This window comes from Pezoporus wallicus, unplaced genomic scaffold, assembly GCF_028554395.1.
Source record: "Pezoporus wallicus isolate ANWC-B61680 ecotype Strahan unplaced genomic scaffold, APGP_CSIRO_Pwel_v1 contig_9238, whole genome shotgun sequence".
NCBI lineage: Eukaryota > Metazoa > Chordata > Aves > Psittaciformes > Psittacidae > Pezoporus > Pezoporus wallicus.
This window is the reverse complement of record NW_026636792.1, coordinates 524336-548162: the sequence shown is the minus strand read 5'-3', so window position 1 is coordinate 548162 and position 23827 is coordinate 524336. Positions and strand designations below refer to the sequence as shown.

Here is a 23827-nt window from a genome sequence, read left to right as displayed (position 1 = left end):
TGGGGTGTCAAAGAGGGAGATCAGATGGATCAGGCAACTGAATTTACAGTCCCTTGGTCATATGCCACTTTGCTCAGACAAGTTGTCCCACAAATCAAGGGGATTATTTGCTTCAGTAAAAGCAGATCAGTTCTCTCCTTTTTGTAACTACTAAATTAAGTCCCTAATCCTGCAAAGAGTTAACTACATACATACTTCTGCTGCCATCTTGTCTCACAAGGCTACTTACTGTAGCAAAGGTAAGCTTGAACATAGTTCAGATTTTTATGAAACATCAATATTAAATTGCAATAAACCCAGAAAAAAATATATGTATTTATCTAAAAATAATAATTTGGCAATTTTTTGAACCCAACTCTATTTCCTTTACACAAATAGAAGGTGCAGAAGCTCTTGTTCAGGGGAATATTTCTAGGAAGGATTTCTGAAAGTATTAATTTGCGCCTGTCTGGCAACTATCTTGAAAGCTGCTTGTAGGTTTGGAAATGGCTTAGCCAGGGAGCAGTAGAGATGACATATTATATAGTTGATTAATGTAGTAAATAGTAAATTACTGAAGGGGGAATAATCAAAGCCATAGTGGAAGCAAATAGTTACCTTATCTGATTTCTCTCAGGTTATCCCAAACTTTCAGGTACTTCCCACAGTCAGACCAAAAAGGTAAAGGAAGCAAATTATAGTAAAACTATTGGTAGCACAAGGGAATAGATTTTTCTTTTTGGTGAAAAATTTCTGCATATTTCTTACAGTTCTTTATTTTAGCAAGTTCCCAGTTTTTCAGTTTGTAGATCTTTTTGTAATAAACTTACGGACCCCCTAAAGCAGTACTGTAAACCCATAAGCCTTTCACCCCTCTCCCTAAACTGCTGTTGGAAAAGTTGTCAACTGCAGCACACAAAAAAAACAATCCACCTCTTGAAGGTCAGAGCAAACTGAATTGCAGCCAAATGCACCCACAACGCCCGTCCTATTCCAGCTCACGTGTTGCCATCCGGAGCTCATTGCAGGTACAATGGTTGTAGCAAGGATGTCCCATTTCTTGGGTATCCCTCATACTGAACATGCAGCCCTGTTTCCTATGGCATTTGAGGGACCTCTGGACACAGATAAGAGGCTGACAGCCCAGGTTCACTCCATCAGCCTCTCCCTCATCTCCAGGCTGATGCCACCAGGTTTCCATTCCCGCTGTGCTACTGGTCTGTTGGGACAGCACTGCAGGACAGGACCAGATTCTTCTCCCTGTGGTAGACGTGCTAAAGCAAATTGTCTCTAAATATGCTTGCTAGAACCTTCTCCTCCAGGAAATGAATGTATTGGCATTTAGGTCTTTTTTTATATATGCACATACATATATATTTAAAATCCCAGCTTTAGAAGCTTATGTTGGTGCAGCAGTCTGTGACACTGAATACAAGCTGCTGTGCAAAGCAATTGCCAAATGTTTACATAAACACATAAATAAGACAAATAAATTTATTTTCATTATTCATATTTTCTGCTCTTTCATTTCCTTTTTATTTATGCTTTAAACAACTGTTACTGTAAATGTTACGATGAAAAAAATGCCTGCAGTGGACAGAAAGATGATCAGAAAGCCCTGATATAGAGCAATTCATGTTTCTTCTTTACAATCACTAACGAATCTTAACTTGAACCATGTTATGTTCCCATGTGAGTGATAAGCAATGATTTATTATGAAGTGTCATGAAATCAGAATGCCATACAGTGAGACATGAGCTAGTGGAAAATGTGTTCCCTGTTTCCCAGCCTCATTACTCAAAGATGCAGTGTCCCTTTCTCCAAGTCTAATTTACCTGGCTTCTCAGGGCACTCTGATAGCAAAGGAAACAGCACCAGGAGAGAAATGCCTGATCCAGGCTGTGCTGATCACCTACCAGCACAGCTAAACACATTGCAATGACTGGGAAAAAGGCCCTGCCTGGAAATTCAGAGCTATTGCTGTATCAAACATTTGCAACCACAATGATGCCACCCCCAAAAGCCATTGCTTAGGATTACAGCATCCGTTGCCTCATCAGTACTGTCAGCACATGAGGAGGAAATAAAACAGGCATTGCGGAGGAGACAAACGGATAAGTTTTTTTTTATGCATTAGAGTTTCTTCTACTCTCTAATGATTCCCTTCTCCCCATGATCCTAATTCAAGTAACTGGCATGTGATATATTTTGTAGATAAATCAGCAGCAGAAGAGCATGTGCAGTTCTGGCACCACAGAGTAGGTGATTTACTTGTAACTCACACTGAGTGCACTGCTTTGGTTTTTAAGGTGGGGATTTGTGTTTTAAGTTCTCCCTCACAAAGACAGAAGCAAACCAGCATATTGCAGACTGATTGACACAAGCAGTCCTCCTTTCCTACAAAACTAACCCAAACAGGCACAGTCTTAGATTTTAAGCATTTTTCTGTCTCTCTCTTTAAAGGTCCTAATCCTCAAAGCTCTCAGGCTCGGTCAAATCATGGATGGAAATAGGTGCATCTGCCTAAGGAAAGGCAAGGGTTGAATGTGGTTCTGTTCTGCAGCAGGAAGAAGCATGGAAGCATGAGCCTTCCTAGGAGGTCTGGCTTGGTCTGGGCACATCACAGAGCAATCAGGAAGATGTGCTGACACCTAAAACCATGAACGATATTTTTCTGGAAAGGCCAAGCCTCTACCATTAAAAAAATCCCAAACCAAACTTGTCCAAAACCATAGATTTAATAACCCCAGATTTGTCAAAAATTCACCAGTAGTGGCAGATCCTGTTTCAAAATATGATCCCATTCTACCTCAACAAAATGTGATAGACCTAAAGCTCAAACTGCACAGAATAACCTTAAGAACAAATTTATGGCCTGCAAATTCTTTCATGTGAAAGGAAACATATCTTGCATCTAGGCGTGTTACAACTCGTTCATCTGTCTTAAGGCAATAGTAGCTGTTGTTTTTCTTGTAGGAGATGTGGAAATCATCAGAAGAAAATTAAGCAGAGCTCATCCTTGTCTGTAAGGCTGAGACTCACGAATTTCAGAAACCTTTTTTTCTATAGAAATGCTTTATACAGAATCCTTGTGAAGTACAATCCGGAGAGTAGTTGTCTCCCAGCACTGACAATGTCTGCTGTTCCAGAGGAGACGGTGTGTGATGTACCCTCCTGAAATATTGTCAGCAAGCCTGGAAATATGAAGGCATTTTCATAGCAAGGCAGGGATGAAAGGAAAGAGCTTTGGGTTTGCTTTTTTGTTTTGCTTTGTTTCCTAGTCCTAATAAAATCTACCGGTGTGCTCCTAAGTTCTCCCCTCCCATTTTGTTCAGCAAAGAAAGGGAATATAATTCTCTAGCAGAAGAGTTTCAGTGCCCAGGAGAGAGGGAGGAAGTACAAATTCCTTCCTGGAGGTGCTGGCTTTAGCCAGAGATGAGTTTTGTATAATAGCAAAGCAGCTCTGAATGCAGAGGTAGGATCAGCATCTCCGTTCTCTTGAGCAGCCTTTATTGTCTCATGGTGACTCTAAACATTCTAATGTCATAGCTCATAGGTGGGGTTGGGGGAAAACTCACCCACAAAAGCCTCTGTTTGATGACTGAGAAATTCTCTTCAGGTTTTAAAAAATGTGGGGTTTAGTGTAACCAGGAATTACAGCACAGGAAAACAAGGAGGCAACTGAGGAATTACACAGCAGTCGAGTAAACACCTGCAGATGACAATTTGCCCTTTTTAAGCACCTAAATTAATTGAGGAAATCTAGTTGTGAGTGACCTGCCTGTACACCCTGACCTCCATCCATGTAAACCTGGAACCTGAACCCACCACCGGTGTGTTCAAGATGATTGCACCGTAATTGCTTTGTCTTAATCTGCTCTAAATTCCCTTTTCCCAAGGTGTGTTACAAAAGCTGTTTCTCTTGCGGGATCTATACAGGTGGCATTTTAAAATGTAGTGAGCACCCAAATCTACAGAACCTGCTTGTCACAGAAAATGACACAGTTTGCATGTGACCTGTAATGACAGTTGCTAGTTGAAAAGAAACCAGAAATTCAGCTATATCTTCCACACTTTGGTTGCAGCTGCCATCAACTAAATCTCTCTCCAAGGGCAGATGGTGCCCTGTACAATGAACAATTTAATCTTGAGCAAACTTTGCCAAAAAATGCACTTCTTTTTTTTTTTTCCCTCCAAGAATAGGCTGTCAATCACATGTGCTCTCAAATATATTGTGATTTGGTGATTATACTTTATTTATAGCAAAAACCAAACATTCAGTGTTCTCTATATATTTTTTTTTCTAAATACAAGCCTGTGAGCCTTCCAGATACTCCTGTATTGGACTCTGTCTATGTGCAGAAGCAATTAAGAGGGACCAGTTAGGTGTCAGGATACTTCGTGCCCGTTAGGTGTTGTGTGCTCTTTGTCACATGTGCATCCTATGGCACCCTGAGGCCCAAGCTGAAATCCTGGCCTTTCTCAGCACAAGTGGCAGGAATCCCACTCTCTCCACAGCCTAGGTTTTCATTGTGTCTCTCTGAAGACACGGGGAGCTGCAGCCCCCAAATTTTGTCTGACTCCATCTATCAGCAAAATGTCTGAGGCATGTGGGGAAGTGAAATGATTTGCCTAGAGCCATGCACACCAGATCTCTGGGGGCGGGAGCCAGGTTTTAACACACAGCTCGCTATCTTCCCTTCCTCTCCCGCTACCTCTGAAGGAAAAGATGATGGGTGGAGCATGCATTGCTACTGTCAGCAATGCCAGTTGTCCCTCCTGTGCCATCCCTATACCTGGCATCCCTTCCTTAGCTGCCTGCATCTGTGCAAAGATCTAGATTGCCCAAACTATCAGGAAGGAAAAGATTATTCTTGCTGATTTTTCTCAACTTAAATAGCTCCCTGACCTACAGCACCGTATGGTGGGCGCTGGAGAGGATTGGGGCAGCTTCAGCCAGCAGTGCTCATGTCCACCCTTGCTGCATCTTTCAGGGAGTCAGAGTAGTTTGGGTTGGAATGGACCTTAAAGCTCATCCAGTTCCAACCCCTGCTACGGGCAGGGACACCTTCCACTAGAGCAGCCTGCTCCAAGCCCCTGTGTCCAACCTGGCCTTGAACACTGCCAGGGATGGGGCAGCCACAGCTTCTCTGGGCACCCTGTGCCAGCGCCTCAGCACCCTCACAGGGAAGAACTTCTGCCTAAGAGCTGATCTTGGCCTCCCCTCTGGCAGGTTAAAGCCATTCCCCTTGTGCTATCACTACATGCCCTTGTAAAAAGTCCCTATCCAGACTTCTTACAGGCCCCCTTAAGGTACCATCATTATTATTATTAAGGTGAATGTCTTTCATTCACCTCTGTCTCTTGGGGATGCACCTCATCATTCTTGCTTTTAAGATACTGCTAGATCCTTTTCTAGTCATTCACAGAAGAAAGTGCCTGCTCTCTGGGGAGCTGCTTAGGCTAACATGTCAGCATTTTTGCAAGCCATGCTGTTCAGGTGGATTTGGAGGATCTAACTATATTTGTTCAGGGATGTCTAGTAACCCTAGTGAGCTGGACACTGATGTACATATTCAGTAGGTCTAACTGGGCTGCCCAAATAATATATATATAAAAATATATTTGTACACAAGCTATAGTATTTTTGCATCTCTCTTAGGTCTCAGGTGGCCTGACTGGTTATACATGCCTGCCCCTAAAATGTCAGTGTTGCTGTATCTGAGCAGTCCAGCCATGGTGTTTGGTACCATTAGTCCACAGTTCCTGGCAGAGATGGATCGCTGTGTTCACTGCACTGTGCACAATACGAATAGGCATATGCTGAACAGCTTTGCTCAACCAGGGTCACAGCTAATAAAATCTGTCATACAAAACTATATACACAGATATTAGAAGTTTCAGGAAACAAGAAACTCAAAAAAAAAAAAAAAAAAAAGAAAGTTTTGGGGTTATTTTGGCACTTTTCAAGCAGGTTTTTCTTTTATATCACAAAGCTGTTGAGCCAGACCAGCTGAGGTTAATCAGCATAACTCCATTGACCTCCTACAGAGAAGGTGTTTTGCACCAGCTACAGATACGTGTTCTGATGCTCTTGCTGCTGAAATCCCAGGGTCTTTTATCTGTCCTTGGCCTCAGACTCTTAACAAAGTATCTTCAACAAAGGGTTTTCTGAGATAAATGCAACTTAATAGCTTCAAGTTTTTATTAAATGTAGTTTCCATCATCCCAGGCAGTGATGTCTCTGAACTCCTCCACCTGGGTGTTACTGCAGCCAGAGAGCTTTGTATTTAAGAGGACACACCCCAGGAACATCTGAGTTAAAGCCCACATTTCTTTTCCATTATCTTGTCCCACATTCTCATAAGCTTAGGTCACGTATGTCTTACAATAAGGCAGACTTTTTTCCACACTTGCCTCTCCACATGTCTGGTGGCTCAGGCTGGATCCACAAAGCCTGGTACCTTCTGGAGGGACACAAGAGGGACCTGCCATGGTGAGTTGTGCTGGTGTGTCCTCCTCTCCCCCTGTTCTCTGTTGGGCAGCAGCTACCTGTGACTTCTCTGCTGTAGACAGTGCAGCTTCTTGGCACAACACCCTTCATTATAAAGAACATTAGGGACCATTTCCTGCTGGTATGGCATGGAGCCTCTGCATGCATCTGGGTGGCACCCTCAGCAAGAACCAAGAGCTGAAAGTATTAGTTTTCACAAGGGTTATTCTTACCTCTCCCAAAATGTTTCCCACCATGGTAGAGTGTGATTTCTGAAACAAATATGTTCTGTTTATTTATTTAATGTGCTGTTAAATGACCTTCTGTAAAGCTATTACTGCCACAAGGCTTTAAAATGGATGGGCAGGCATAACTTAAGAGAGCATGCTCCTTACAATCAGGATGAATCATTTGAGTAGTTACTGTTTAGATTGATATAATTTTAGTTATAATTATGGGTAACAAGAAGGCATTTAGAGTCTGTAATATTGTAATTCATGGTGAGAGGAGTCCTAAATGAAATAAAATATATCCAGATTTGCTTTTTCTCCCTATCTAGGTATTATGCACGTAAGCATGATTCTTTCAGGAACAGATTTTCTGCTGCTGTAAAAATCTAGCAAAAGTAGGTCAAAAATGACATCTAGAGATAACATGTTTGGTAACCACAAAGGGACTGTCTGTGTCTTTCTTTTTGGCCTTTTAAGAGCCCTATAACATATTACTATAGGTACAGCAGCAGCATGAAAAGATTTTGATCCATAGACTCCCATGGCCTGTGGTGGGTGGATCACAGGTACATACTGTCACTTTTATTATCCCATTACTCTAATAGAAGATGATAAAATTATATTAGCAAGGATCGGGGAATGTAAAAAAGAACATAAACACATAAACCTGCTGTCGTCTGCCTGGCTCTAGAGTACCACCACACCTTGGACTGTGCCACTCAAGTGGTTGGTGTGCTCCTGCTGAACCCAAAAACCAAACAGTGACAGCAATCCCCAAGTGAAGGGCTTGAAAACCACCCCATGAGCAGACAGCCCATGTCATTTGGTTAGTGTGGCTTTTGGCCATGGAGAGAAAGGGGCAAAGGAGGCTAGAGGGAGAGAACGAAAGCACGGGGTTTGGCACGTGTGTGCACGTGTGAGTGAGCTCACCACAGCTCTCACGAGCCAGGAGCCATGTGGGGACGAAGCAGCACAGCTGAGCAGTGCTGGTGCCAGCCCGCGGAGGCCGGACACATGGCGATTAGCTGTTAACATGCAGTTGACAGTTGTCTCTGATCGCAGACATGTTTGAGAGCTCCTATTTCAGAAGTTTCACAGCTGTGTTTGTACAGCAAGATCTGAATGAGGAGAGGGAAGCTGTGCCACGGGCAAGGAACGGGAGAGTGATTGGTAGAAGGAATCCTGAGTCCTGACACATCTGCATTAAAATAGATACAACTTTTCACATCTGCTGATGGCTTGATAATTAATGTTAAATAAAAGCAAAGCTTCAGGATCTGCAACTGATATTTCACATATGCTGTACAAGACATCAGCATAATGAACACCCTCAACCACATTTTCATAACATAATTTAAGTGAGAGGGTTTTCTTTATGGTGCAGGTTGAACTACATTTCAACAACAGCCCAGGAAGCAGCAAAGTTTGCCCATCAAGTGCTGTTTAAATGTCCAAGCTGCTATGCCCTAGACTGGGTGACAAGCTCTCCACATACTCCCTGAATCTCTTAGCAACTTGATAATGAAATACATAAACTATGACCCTTATTGATCAGAGCTCACACTAATTAATTTCCCAAAGTCCTGTCCCAGCCTGCAGTGATATCAATGCAAGGGGAAAATAACCCAAGGATGGAGACTTCAGCTGGCCAAAAGACCTCAGGGTGAAGTACTTATCCCATTGAAATCAATACCAAGTCCCAATTGATTTTAATCATGCACGGATAGTACCATTAGTCAAGTGTATGGACGCTTAGCCCCAAAAGTTTGTACAGTTGTCACAAATGGCTTTTATAGCAGTGCTGAACCATACCTGCCTGCACACACAGAGCAGTACAGAGGCTCCCCTTCAGCTCCTGGGTGCCTCGTTCCATCTTAACCTTTCTTCCAGCAGCACGGCCAGTTGAAGAGGTTTCCAGCCTTCCCCGCTGGCTGTGCAGCCCCAGCCCTGCACTGGGCCCTCCTGCTGGGGATTGTGTCATACCATAGGGTGGAAATCATAGAAAGGAGCAAGGACTGGAGTGGGTTTGTTGCCAGAAGTGTTTGTTGTAGACCTACACCCTGTCCGATGTGCCTCTGTTAGCTCTACCAAGGTTTAACAGTGTCCTTAATGTTGCTCTGTACATGCTACCCTTGTGATGGGGGAGAGACCGGGAGTATTACTAACCTGATTTTACAGCTGGTCTAATACAAAAGCCTAAGGGCCATCGTTGCAATGAATTAAAAAGAAAAGGAGGCAGGAGTTTGGCTTCTCAGTTTTCCAGTCCAAGCCCTTGATAAATATTTCCCACTGGCAGGGAACCAGTACTCTGCAGTTATTTTGCTTCAAACCAAGTCTACTTCCCAGATTTAGCACTTTCAATAATACTACATGCTGCTTAATCGTCCTAATGGCATTCTGGAGGCAGAATTGAATTAATCAGGAGTTGTCGCTCTTGCATTCAGCCGTTTCACCACTGTCCTTGTTGGCTTATGCTGGACCAGCCCATAGTGTCCCGCATCCATGAGTTAGGCAGATGCTCTGCATGTCAGAGCCCCTACAGAGCTTGGTATGCTCCAAGGCAGGACTAACATGGCATGCCACAGGTAGCTTTCATCCTGGTGAAGGCTGCAAAAATCTACTCAGAAAGGTAAATTCCAGTGCCTGTACCACCTCTGCAGTCTGCACTTGGACCATTTGCAGAAGGTGATTCTGCAGCTGAGAGCTTGGCCAGAAGCAGAGCCAGCTCATGGCATTACCATATTTTAGCTCTAGGCATTGCAATAGTAAGGCTTCTGGATTTCTTTAAAATTCAAACAAGGTGTAAACTGACACAGCTTTGTCCCTTTGCAGTGAAAAATAGTAGCTTTGCAAAGTGTGAATTGCTCTGGAGCCTTACCTCTGAAACCTAAAGACAACATTTTAAAGTGTCAACATGGATTGCTTTTAGTATCTTTTAAGTGGACCTAAGGTATTCACCACAATTTCAGACTGGCTTCCAGGCATCCTCAGTTGCCAAAAGTCTCCACATTCAGCTGCCAAAACCTCTTCTTCCCTTCCAGCAATTTCTCCATAGCAGGTTTGGGTTGCCAACGCAACACTCGGCATCACTGTGAAAACTGAAAAGGTGAAGATATTGTAAAACAAACCAAATTATGAGCTAAATAACATGAAGTCAATGGGCTTTTTTGTTTTCATATGGAATTCTTTTGAAAGCTGAGTTTATTTTACTTTATTTAAAGCTACTACTGAATTTCCAGTTGATTTAGCCAGAACACAGGGAACACACCGCAGGATTTGAGTTGTGTTTGCTGAAATGTCCATGGCCTTGAACAGATAATATATTTTTCAGTAACATATTTCTCTTTGCCTACTGCTGGTCTTTTTTTCTCTGTGCTCTCTGCAGATTGACTTTCACTGTACTTATTGCCTGCCTCATTTCTCACCCTATTTTTCCAGTTGTTTTTTCTACTGCTTCTCACAGTATCTTTCTCCCAGGTTATAAGCAAAAAAGAACTCTACTTTGGGCTGAACTTTTAAACCCACATCTTGAAATTAAATAAAACAAGCACCTTCTGTCTCTATGTAGAAGCAACTTCACAACTCGAGTCACTTAGCACTTTTAGTAGCTGCAGAATGGAACAGGTCCGTTGGAAGAACGGAGGCTCTTAGCATTAAAGCTGGAGAGGTGCCACAACAACCAGAAATAACACAGCGATAGTTGGGTAATTAAACACAACGTGGGTACCAAGATGTTGAACTCACCATGAGGATTTTAGAGTATATCTTGGCTGGTAGCAGAAAGAAGCTCATTATAGTGTCCAGGTTTAAGTGACATGGGGGAAAAGCAGAGATACAGAGGAACATACTCAGTGGTCCAGGCAGAGCCACAGCATCAGTTGGAGTTTACCTACTAATCCCCACACAGTTACAGACCTGAGGATCTGGGGGTTTTATTCTCACTCCTGTGTCCTTGCTTTTTTTGAGCCTATAGATGGACAAAGTAAAGCAAAGTTGTCTCATTTCCAGAATTTTCTATTGATAAAAGTAGGCATTCAATAAAATCTGGAATAGTGATTGGAAACTTGGTAACAATAGTTATTATAATAACAGTTATTAATATTCTGCTTGCAGGACGAATGCCTTAGTTCCAGCTCTCCAGCCCAGGCTTCCCGCACCCTGCACGGCACTCCAATCCTGACATTGAACTCCCAGCAACCTGGCCCACGAAGACTGCCAAAAAAACTCCAGCTATTCTTCTTCATCCTCACTAACAATTTGGTAATGAAGTATTGATTTCCACTCCCCTGCTTATGGACGATATTAGATTTTCATTGATAAACTGCACTGGGGCTGTCTGGTCTCCACTGTCCCTTTTTGCTGTCACTAAAACAAAGTGCCACTGAAGTAAGATAATGACTGAGAACATTGATGTACTTATTTTGTCAATTTGTAACACTTGACAGGAAAAAAAAATTCTTCATAGTTTAATGTCCAAGTGTGCTACACAAGATGCAGTCACACTGGAAGCTTTACTTTTCATGGTAATGTCCATTTCCTATTTATAACCCCTTTGGGATAGTTTGTCTAAAGGAAATGTTTCTATTCTGTGCAGCTATTACTGTTGCACCTGGGTTGCCCAATCCAGTCATTGCACTAGGGATCAATACATCACAGTAAGTACAAGAATTATTAAGTTAAAACAGATTCTGAGCCAAAAAACCTCTGAACAATGTTAATCTTCTGTGCAAGTTGTTCAAATAGTTATGCTTAACCATGTTGCTGCCAAAGATTTGTTTGAAATGGATTATTTTCAGTTTGTTTTATTCCTCAGATATATATATATTTAAGTCTCCATTATGGTTTACGATGAGACATATGCAATGGAGTGATTTTTAAAACAAAAGTACTATTATTAGATTATTGAACATTATATAAATATAGGTATATCTATATATAAATATCACTATATAAATATCTATATATAGATATAAAAGAACAAAAGTAGAATTCCTTTCTCAGTTAGGTGGGTGTAAATCTGAAGTTCTCTGTTAGAGTCGGTGGAGTTGCATTGGATTTATGCCACCAGAAAATGAGATCAGAATCTGGTCTTCATGCTCTCCGGCCGACCTGGCACAGATGGGCTGAGAAGCACAGCTGACTTCAAGTCAACCGAGACCTGGGGAGAAGGGGGCTACTAAGATGGCAATTTCAAATTTGTGCTTGTAACTTTTTTCATTAAAACTTTGAGGTCCCTGTTTTAATTTGTGGAATATTCCCGTTAATAATGAGATCTAATTAAGACATCCATTAAAAGCCCGTTAAAGTTAATTTAACGTAAAAATTCCAATAGAACTGTATTAGATTTTCTCCATTAAATTAACGTTATGGATTTTTAACGGATGTCTTAATTATACATTATTATTAACGGGAATACTGTATTACACAGATTAAAATCGGGTCCCGAGTCAACTCACAAAATCTTCCAGGATATGCTAATGTCACGAGTCTCATGTTACCTAGTGCACTGCTTGGAAAATCAGGCACAGCCCTTTTTGCTCTCGCTGAGCATTTCCTTGCAGCGAAAGCAACCTCCAGTAGACAAACCCATCTCTGTGTCCAGTGATGAACTTCCCTTATCCTCAAAGGAAAAATAAGTCTGCATCAGGTTGCAAATCACTACTCCATTGCAAATGAAATATTCAAAGTATGCTAGGCACAAGTTGAGAAGAGGATCATTCTCAAATAAGAGAGAGCTTTGGGGTGTCTTTTACTCTTGTTTTTGTTTAGATGTTGAAGGATATAATTGCAGTGCAGCATTCACGAAATCAGACTAAACATGTTTATTGCATTCCCTGTGGCTTGTGCAGAAGGACCTGTTTTGGCATTGTTTGGGAAATTTTGACATGATCCCTAAACTCAACATGGAGGAGAAAAAAAAGGCCCTTCTTATTTACCTCCTAGGGAAAGTGTTGCCCTTATGCCACATATAATAGCAAATTGCTTTTTTTATGGCATGCATAACCTAGATGGGAAAAAATATGGCGCTTGAGGGAAGGAGGGAAAAAGTAAATGAAGTTCCAGGAATGTCATTCTGAAGTAATGAGGCATGGACAGAAAATATACCCCTCACATCATCGGATTGAGATGGCAGTCGAAATAGCTTCATTGAAGTGTCAGCACTCATCCATCAATCAATCATCCACAAGGAAAAATAGCGACAGTACAACGGGGCGGCTTTTATGGGATTTACTCATGGGCATAGGGAATAGCAGCTCAAATGTAGTTCTGACATGAAAAGCAAGGTGCTGATATTATTTTTTATGATGGGAGGATCATAAAGTGAATTGAGAACAGTGAGGTCTGTCTTTGCTTAACCTATTCAACTGGAAATGAATGGAGCTCAACTGGAAATGAGCAGAGCCTTCAGATGGGTTAAGATTGAAGCCTGTGCCGTGCTGAGCACCAGCCATTGACAACAAAATTCTATTAAAGCAAAATCAATGCATTAGCACTGAGCTCCTCAGAAGCTGTTAAATTGCACAGCCCAGTTCAGAGTTATTAAGTGAAGTTGCACAAGGTGGGTCCTGTGCCCCAGACCCAAAGGCAGCAAGCACCACGGTAAAATGCCTCCTGGGATAAATCATGTGTGTATCTATCTCCAGCCCCACTCTTTTTTGGATGCTCTAGGAAAAAATATTTGGCTTATCGTGGCATCCAATGGGTGACGTTCCCACTGACTTCAGATGACCCTGATCCTGCACCCTGTGCGGGGCCATCTGCTTTGGTAGAAACCCTCTGTGCAGTATGCTTTGCTACGTCCGAGCCACACGGGTGCCAACATCGGCTGCTGCTGGGAGTGAGGAGGACACTTCCCACAAAAGGGTGGCCCACAGCATCCAAGAATGGGGCTCTTTGGGGCACCAACTGCTCAATTTTGGCAGAAAAGAGGCTTTCCTGGTGCCCCAAACCCAGTGAGCAGTGAGGTGGTGATAGGAAACATGGTCCCACCATCACACATCCCCAACTGTGCTGGCACCTGGGACTCCGCAGCTGAGGACTGGTGCACCCAAGGGAGGTTCAGCTGTCCCAGAGGCATGTTCTGCTCAGGAAGCTTCACTCCAACACAGGCAAGTGTGGAAATAGCTACTTCATTTAAAATCTGGCCACAAACCTTTATTACACAGTGCTAAACCTTGATTATTTTGCCTGCATCGCTGTCTTCTGGGAACATTTTAGGTACATATTTGAATTAAGTGACTTTTTTTTTTTACAATATGATATAAAAAAAGTATGTCTCTCCTCTCTCCCTGCATGAAACTGGATGAGGTGATAGTTTATCTGTCATATAAATCAGGTAACACAGAAAATCATTGCATCTTTTCTCTGTCATATCTACTCAATATCTATCTTTCTGACTTTTATTCTTATTGGAGATCATCAAAAACATTAATTAAAAGCCTGGTGATCAAACAGCCAAATATTTATGATTCAAATCCTTGCTTATTAACAAGTGGCATATTGATACACCACATATCCAAGCTCTTTATGCTCTTGCACTGCAATAAAGCAGTAAGAAGTGTTATCCTTATGCACTGCTTTGAGAGATTTATTCAGGAACCATAGTTTCCTTCCCACCACCATCCATGTCAAACTAAACCATATCACCTTAACAAACATGCTCTGTTTTAAAAGAGAGAGATGTAATTAGCATCTCTTTGGAGCCTAATACATAAGAATTTCAGTGAATCACACTCAGGTGTTTTTTCCAGGATCTTATTATTTAAGCTGAGAGGGAGAAGGACACTTACCTTTAAAATTGGCTGTCATTAGTACAGTAATAATTGTTGGTTTAAAAAAGCTCTCTGAGAATCTACTAACAAACCTGTCCAGTGATTACTTGTCAATGCAACTTGTCATGGGCTTTATTGCCTACTTGTGAAAGTATTTACACGACTGACCTCCCTAGCTTTTTCAGCGATCATGGAGGATGGAAGGAGTCATTTTAAAAATCAATAATTATGTATTAACATGATAGGGGTTGAAGCCTTCCAAGCCAGTTTTACAGGCTATTGAGTCAGCCCTAACACATTCAGATGGCAAGGACTGTTTCCTTCAATTTTTGGTCTTTTTTTCTTTCCCTAATTGTGTCCTGATAAAAAGCCAGATTTATTGCCTAATTAATACCCACAGTTCAGTTCCTAAAGTAGAAAGGAATGTTCTCCATGGCTTTGCAAGGAAAGTGAGCTGCCCTTGGTTAGCAGGAAAGTACGAAAGGAACAGGTTTTGTGCAGGGCAGTTTCTGTGTGAGAGCTACCCAAGGGGACCATTTCCTTTCTGTAGAATTGCCCTCTGCTAATTCCCAATGTCCCAGTCCTGCCATGAAGGTGCTGCTCTGGTTCAAGCACAGCTGCTCAGGTCAACCAGTTGCTTTGGTCTTGCTGTGAATATTGTCTTGCAACCAAACCTGCTAAGAAAACACAAGGGGATGGAAGATGGCAACCTCATTTTGGCAGAGATTTATTCCCAAGAAAAAAACGACTCTGTTCAGTGTCGGAGGCCAGGCTGGGCTGAGGCCACTGTCCCCTCCCTGCTGCCATCATAGCTCTCAGGCTGGAGAAAGCGCCGTGGCTAAGTGGAGTTGGATCTCGTCACACAGGGCTTTTGCCTTCACAAACAGATATACGATGCAATTTATATTTAAAATTCTCTCTATAAAGACAGTATTGATCACAGATTCCAGATCAATATGTTGCAATTACAGCAGGCTTTAGAGGCCATCTGTCCCCAAGCAAGAGCCCTAATATAACCACCTCTATATATTTTGAAAAGCATTACTGATACGTGCCCATCTTCTCACAGTACAGCCTAACATATTACTTTTGCTCCCAGGAAGTGTGTTTAGGAGCTACATAGTTGTCATTCCTGGCTATTGGCCATCCAAGAGGCCTCAGACCAGCTTTTTGTTCAGTTTCAAAGCCACAATGGGGTCAGTGACAGTGTGGTTTTGCTGGCCTGATTTTCCTGCTCTCCCTCACAAGTGATCCCACAGGTTGCAACTTTCCTTTTTGCCAAACCTCTGTTCTCAGTTGGGAATGACCAATAAGAGGTTGCTGAATTTCACTAAAACTAAAAACTTTTCAGTAATGGTGGTGAAGAGTTGGAGCTGGACATTGAGAGGTGTAGACTGAGCCTTTTGATATGTGACATTAGACCACAGTGAATAGAACATTTGAAAGTTGTACCTGTAGAATAAATGACATGCATCTGAAGCTATATTTCAATTCACATTTCATCAAGCTGAGGCCCTAATTTTTCAGCACCTGGAGTCAAGATAAGTCTCTCTGTTGATGGCCCTGATGAGCCATTGTGTAGAAATGCTTCCTGGATTTTCTTTTTTCTTCTTAATTATTCCCTGCAGTGGTTGACTTCATACAAGCACATAGAAATTAAGGATTTTATTCCCCAATTGCCTGCTGAAGTGAAAGAATACAAAATAAAAACAATGGGTTTATGGTGATAATAAAAAGCCAACATACCTTTGCAAGTGAACATGCGCCAAGCATAAAACCTGGGTGTGCATCCCACACGCACTGTGCCGTGTTGTGCCAGCATGTTCCTAATCCTCCCTGCAGCCGCCTCCCTCCAACTTCATTTCAGCCTTCAGCTTTATACCAATATCTAAAACACAGAAGCCAGATTCTGAATGCATTTATTCCAGTGTAAATCCAGAGCTACTCCTTTGAATTCAGTATATTTACCCTCTGCCTACGTGACTCCAAACACTGTCCTTATGCTCCTAACCGGGGATTCCTACCATGTTTATAGATGGTTGTGAAAACATCTTCAGCAACCAGTCTCTAGCTCAGCACAGATTAAATCTAAGGCACAGGCTGCACTTCAGAAGTTTTATAGTTATGTCAGGGAAGTGAGTGCAAAACTTTGTTATTGATGTGACTATGCTGGTGAAAGTCCTCATGTAAAAACAGTTGTGTCTCTATAAAGCACTTTATACTGGTACAGCTTATTTTGCTTTGCTGGACCACTTTTATACCAGTGCAAGCACTTTTATCCCAGTATCCTTCAGTAGATGAGGCTGAAGGTGACACTGGTGATTCTTGCACAAAAGTGTCTGTCCAATATTTTCTTCGAGAGCATTTTTAAAAGTGAAATAGCTGTACCACTGGAATTAACTGCAGAGTAATAAACTTCCAGTTCATCATCACTCTCAGCTCATGAAATGTCTTCAGGCCTTTGCAAAAAGCCCTGTTTGAGACAACAGATTAAATACTAATCCTGGCAGATCGAACATCTCCACTTGAGCCCAATACCATCTAGCTGAGCAAACTTTTTCTTTTTTACTTTATTTTTTTATCTAAGTAAAGGCAACAAATTCTTTCATTAGATGAGATAACAGGAAAAAAAAATCAATATTTTAAAAAGAAAACAAAAATAACATCGTGCAAAAATGCAGCTACACTAAATGCAAGGAATGCTTTTCCTTGAAAGCCACATCCCCACATGGGCATCAGCCCAGGTGAGGGATGCATTTACAGTACTTAAACATCCTTGCAATTGTCTCAAATGTGGAAGATTTATATGGGCACTTACTAACTACTCATGTAACATTAAAACAATACATACCTGTATATATCAAGGTAGATTTGCAGTGAGATACAGACCTTTTCTCCTATACATACTCACATGCTTTTGCACACATAAGGTATAGTGTGCGGGTGTGTGTCTGCTCATGAACAGGCAATGATGCTGGGGCTGAAGTAACAGCTGGGCACTGCTGGCACCAAGTGAGGCAGCAGATATCTTCAGGATGTACAGCACAGTATTTTGGCTTTATAATGCAGCAAATGCTGGAATGTGCAATACAGGTTGCAAAAGCTGACAAGCTAAACAGTGCTTATTTGGCTCAGGGTACTTCACTGTCATATGTCTCTGGTACAATGTGCCCTTTTGTCTCTAGTGCTCAGGCACCACTTCTTAATCCTTTTGTGTTTGGTTTTTTTTTCTGTACATTTGTTCTGGTTTTTATTATGCTGAATATGTCAGCAGCAATCATGAGAGATCCACCCCCATTCTAAATAACAAAGCATAAGTGGCCATAATAGTAAATCTGATGGTTTTGCTCTGCCCCAGCGCTTGTGGTATGTAGTAAGTTTGTTATTGGCAGCATCTTCAGGTTACATCTGTGACCCATGGTGTTAGGTCTAGAATTTTGTTTAAAAAATAATAATAATAATTTAAAAAAAAAAAGAATCAAACACTCATTTCTCTTAAAAAAAAAAATAAATGTATATACTACAAATCTCAACCCGGAAAGATTAAACACATTTTTTATATGAACAACGCGAATGGGACTCCTTTCCGAGAGGACTCACAGTGACTTTATCTGTAGAATGTTTCAGTGCTTCTGCACTCATTTTGTAACAAGTGCATGCTGTATAGAATATATTGCCTGTATACTTAGAGTGGAGGGGGGGCCAAGCTGCTTTTCATTGTGTACTGCAGCTTGTTTGGATGAAAAGTCGCGCCTTTGATGCATTTTTATACTGTACATATTTGTATATATTAACTCTATTGCCATGTTCTGAACACAGATTTTGTTATATTTGCTTGTTTCGGTTTCCTACAAAAATTGGTCCATGACAGGAAATACTCTCTTTTTTTTTATATAGAAAATATGCTTGTAATTTCTGTTTGTTTGTTTTCTTGGTCATCATCTTTTAATGGCTCATAAAGGAATTCGAGATGAGTTTTCGGAGGAACTCTGAAATGCAAGTCTGTGTTTGCATGAGACCTGCCCAATTGCTGGCTATAAAGGGGGGCGGGGGGAAGAGGGGAAATCTAAGTCAAGTTTTGCTTTTAAAGCATGCTAGTCCCACGGGAAAACTCATACATGTACAATTATTCTCTTTGTATTTTATCTAATAGTGCCTGAATTATTATTATTTTTTTTAATATCTTCTTGGAGGAACAATTCATAATTGTCAAACTTTGAAACATTAGCTTAATTTTGTTTTCATGACCTCTCATTTCTCCTCCTTATTTATTTTGTTGCTGTTTATAATGGGCCCCAAGGCCATTTCTGACATTGCAGTGTTCTTCTTCCACATTAAGGATGTTTTTAAAATTACTAAGATTATTGAGCCAACAGGCTGTTTTAATCAAAACCATGTTTCACTTGGGTTTGATGATTACGAATGGTCCCTGCAATGGCAGAACCCTTTCTGCTGGGAGGACCCTACCACCTAGTGGCCCCAAAGCATCAGCACAGAGATGCATCTTCCCGATATTCCCTTGCTTTCTCAAAGGCAGGCTGGCAATTTTGCTTCAAATTATTTGCTTATTATAACTAACTTAAACTAAACAAATTGATAATGTTAATGGCATTTTTCCCCCCTTTGGTTGATTGCTAAATAAATTCGTATAATTTATACTAGAGGAGATTACTGCTTTTATTGTTTTGGGTTCCCCCAAACCAATTATTAACAATCAGGACTATGTATCTCATTAAATTTAAATCAGGTCAAACCTGTTTATCTAAGGCCTTTTCTGATACAGGAAGACGACTGTATTCCAGTGCATTTAAGATGTATTTCTGTGTATGATTTTGCGGCATTGAAATCTACGATTCTATTCATGGTGATTTTTATTTCTGTATTTTTACCATGGTAAATATATTGTAAAAACAACAACAACAAAAAAATCCCTCAACTTAACCATAGAAAACATCACTTTTTATGGCCAGGGATATTTTTTTTTTTATAAAATCACTGCAGTTTTAGAACTGTAATTAAAGCCCTGAATAATAAATCACACATCTTTATCTGTTGTGTTTAAAAGGAAAAAAAATAGCCCAAACTGTTCACATAATCCTGAATGCCTCATTTCCATAAAAAAGGTTTCTATACATATATTATTTACATTTTTAAACATGGTAATTCTTTCCTTTGTGGCATAAAATGTCTCTTTTCCACTGCAGCTATTGGAAAGCGACTGCTCACATCTGAAATGTTATCGTAATTTGCATCAGGAAACCCAACTGCAGACATTAAGGACTTGGGTGTGTTCAATTATGATTTTGCTGGAGGCTGTCCCTCATTTTAATGCTGCACTCATTGAACTACCTTTCTGAAATCTAGCTGATATGGTTCACCATAGACATGCTTCACAACATCATTAGCTTTGCAAATGGCTTCATTTCAGTCAATGCAGACTTCAGTTTTGGCCAATTGTAAAATGGAAATTTGAAAAGGAAAAAAAAAAAAAGAAAAAAAAAACCAGATGCACTTAAAACATGAAAAGAATTATTTATATGATAAAAATATATTTAGATTTTCAAAGCACAAGACTGAACAGAAGTGCTCTTTTTATGCTTTCTGAAGATGTTACTGTTAAAAGTCTTTCTACATCAGGCTTAATAAATCTGTAATGACATTTGATGGATTGATTTTTGTGTGGGTTTTTCTTTTCTGTCTTTCTTTCCTTTTTTTTTTTTTCTTTTTTTTTTTCCCCTTTCCTTTCTCTGCAGGGAGAAAAAGACTGACCTGGAGAGGCTGTGGGAATAGAAAAACCACAGGAGTGTGCCTGTTTCAGTACAACTCAGGAACAATTTCTAGCAGCCTCCTTTCACTTAAATAATAATCACTTAAACTAAGGAAAAAGGAAAATCCAGCTCCGCACCCTGTATTTGTTTCTACGGATCTTTTTCCTTTCCCTCATCTGGCTCCTCTGACCACTCCATGCCTGTGTTATTTATGGTGTAATCTACAGCGAGGCATTGGGCTGCTGTCACACAAATTCAAGGCTCGCTAGCCATAAACCAGGCATGATTGAGATACCAAACACCCTTCTCCCAGTGCTCCACCTCAGACAGATGGCTCTGTTTAACACTTAGTTTCCCTAAGCACTCCCTCGTCCCCCGTAACGTCCCTGGGAGCGGGGTGATGTGTCACACACCCGAGTGCGGCGGCGCACGCCGCTGCCGCCCCGGCCCTGATGGATTATTGACTGCCAAAGAGAAGCAGCTTTCCATGGCAGAGAGTCCAGGCTTGCGCTCGGTAAGGTTGGACGGGCGCAGTCTCACCTGTAGCCGTGTTCAATTGCCACTGCTCCTCCTCGCCACGATGAGCAGCAGAGCCCATCTTGCATCAGCCTGGCTGCTGAAGCGGCTGCAGTCCCGGGGGCCGAGCATCCTATGCACCTGGTCCCTGGCCACTGGAGGAGAGGATGGGTATCCCCACACTTGTGGTAGGGAGAGCAGAGAGGAGGAAAGTGCAGGGTGAGCTCCCCTCACTCCACCATCACTTTCTCCTCTGATATCCTCCTGCCTTTCCCAAGTCCCTCTCAGGGTCCTTCCAGCCTGGCTTGGAGGTCAGGAGCCACCAAGGCATCACTCACCCCTTCTTCAGCTGCCCATGACCATTGCAAGGCTCTGCACCCTTCTACCACCACACACTCCTTGGTGTGACCATCCCACACCAGCCCCCCCATGGCTGACCTTTAGGAGCCCCCATTCAACCTCTACACACCAGGTGGTTCGTTAGCAAATATGCTTAGGAGACAGTGCCTTGGATCCTGCAACACTGACTTTTTTAAGTGAATTTTGTTTTTTTTTTTAAAGGAATATATTGCACACATTTCAAGAAACCCCTCTAGGGTAAAATAAAAAATATCTATAGATGGCTAAAATAACAAATGAATCATAAAACTTAGAGATGGAAAAGGACTATTAGATCATCCAATTTATCTTGCTGTCTGCCAATACAGGTTTGCTCCCCACAGACCGCTCCCCAGGGCTTTGTCTAGCCTTTCTGACTGAACTCCAGCATGGGGTCCTCTACCACTTTCCCGGGAAGAGCAGTTAATGGTTCAGGCATGTTTTATAGGTACAGGGCCAAATCCTGGCCTGAAGGGAGCCTCACCTGACAGGCACAAGGCGCTGACCCCGAAGCAGCAACACCCGTGCCACTGGAGCATGTTTTCCCCTGCTGCCCTTGCTCATGACCCCTGGCTCATGCCATCCCGTGGGGCTGCGGGGCCAGGACTGTGGTCCTCAAGGAGCCCTGCCCACCCTGTCCTGGAGCCCTGCATCAGCCAGCCTGTGCTGCAGCGTTCCCATGTGGATGGAGACTGCCAACTGCAGGCAGCTCTCAGCAGGATGAAGAGACTGATCTAATTTATTCCAAGGGTTTGAACTCGTATCTGTTGTCTGTGTTTTCTTAATTATTGGTGAGACACTCCAACAGGAGAGCAAACAAACAAACAAAATCAAGCCCTCAGCTTCTCAGATGGATGTTTTGGCTACAGGGCAGCTTTGAAAGCTGGTTCAGTTGGGTTTGCTTGCTTTTTTTTTTTTTTTTGCTGTTCCTTAAAACTGTCTTGATTTAATAAAAGTTCAATGTTTTCATAGGAAAACCAGGCTGGGCCGTTTGTGATTCTTTACGTACAACGAGGATATTGCATTATTCAACAATTCAGGAATAAATCTAATTCTGCCTACCTTTGCATTTAAATGGCTGGTCTAACAGTGAGGTCTGGGTGCTAAGGAGACATCGATTAGCCCTGGAAGGGCACCAGGGCTGCGGTACGGAGGAGTTCATGTGGGACATCAAGTCTATGGGAGGCAGGAGAGGAGGGCTTGGCCAGGGGCTGGGGCTGTGGGATTACCTGGCCTTCTGGAGACCACGGAACGGGAAGGGCCCACTCTTTGCTCTGAGGTTTAACAGCAGAGAAGTGCCACACAAACTGGCTGCCCTCACACACATCCCCTGTCAGTGCCCTGATCCCCCATGGATGAGGTGGAACTGGGGCTGGGGACCCCTCTGCATGGGGCCATCGCTTGACAGCTGGGCATGACTGTGGCTCATCCCATGTTCCTGAGGTGTCCTGTGGCAGGGCTGCTGAGCACAGCACAGCCGGCACAGCACCCCGAGGGGATTCTGTCACACAGGGCACTTTGTTAACAAGATTTATGGTTGGGAAAACAAAAGTTTGGAGGCACACAAGGCGACCCTGCGTACCTGCAGCATCTGGTCCCTGCTCACACTGGCTCCTCAGCCCCAGCTCAGAGGCAACTCTGGAGCAATCAGCATTTTTAACTGGGCTCCAGACCTCATGGACAGAGAAGTAATGAATATCACAAGAAAAACAGTCCAAAAATGGAGTAGTAAAGTTCAGGCTGCATGGAGCTGGTCCTTACCAGCGGCACCAAATGCACAGCAAGACTTAGGCTACGTGTACCCAGGGGCTGAACAGGCCCCTCCTCAAACTATGTCTGCTCGCATGCCCTGCTTTTGGTGATCAGCAGCACAATTGGCACCACAAACGAGCAAGCAGGAAAAGGGATGTGCTCATATGGGATTCAGTAAGAGGATACAGTGGTAGGGTAAAGAAAGCACAAGACAGTAGGCATACAGCTCCCTCTACCCTAGGGCTTTGCAGCACCTTAAGCAACAGTGTGCCTTAAAGGTGTTCTTAACCAAGCTGTGCTTTAGGGAAACATAGCTCAGATGCTGCCTTTGTGTTCCTCAGCACATCAGCCCTCTGCAGTCTTGTGGAGCAGCATCCAAACCACTCTGCTTTGTAAAATTTAGGACTTGGGCAAAGTTTTCTGCAGGCCAAGCAGTAACCTGGGCTAAGACCTTGGCTGCTGCCCCTGGTTGTTCTGCAAAATACACCTGAGGCCCTGAAATATGAAGTGTATCACATATCTGGAGGGCCTTAGTGAGAGAGGAGAGGAGGCTTCTTGCAGAGACAATCAAGATAAACCTCAACACTAACAAGAGCATTTGGGAAACAAGCCCGCCCACACGCTGAAAGTATTTATTGCAATGGTACTGTCACTAGAAAGGTATTTACAACATTTTTAATAGGGAAAAGACATACTTGTGCTGGTGAAATGGTGCTTCAATGGCTCTGATGCATTTAGGGGCTTTGTCTAGCTGTGGTGATGAACGCCACCTTTGTAACAAACACTGGAGAGACTGGCCTGGCGTTGTTCCTACAGGGACCAGACAGAACAGGGCTGTGATGCTGAGCTTGGACATTTCAGGTGCTACAGCAAAGGCAACATTAAATTACATAAAAGACATATTGCCCAGGAAATACACCTTAAATATGAAGTTACAT

General features: G+C 42.4%; 1 protein-coding gene across 2 annotated transcripts in view; it reads left to right on the top strand.

Annotated features, from left to right (window-relative positions):
- TSHZ2 (teashirt zinc finger homeobox 2) overlaps positions 1-13038 on the top strand; it is a 221659-nt gene extending 208621 nt beyond the window's left edge. For both annotated transcript variants that reach the window (XM_057401690.1, XM_057401689.1), the window contains exon 3: positions 10817-13038. In XM_057401690.1, the coding sequence (XP_057257673.1) occupies positions 10817-10818 (2 nt within the window). In that variant the 3' untranslated portion in view covers positions 10819-13038. The remainder of the gene's footprint in view (positions 1-10816) is intronic.
- The last annotated feature ends 10789 nt before the right edge of the window (positions 13039-23827 follow it).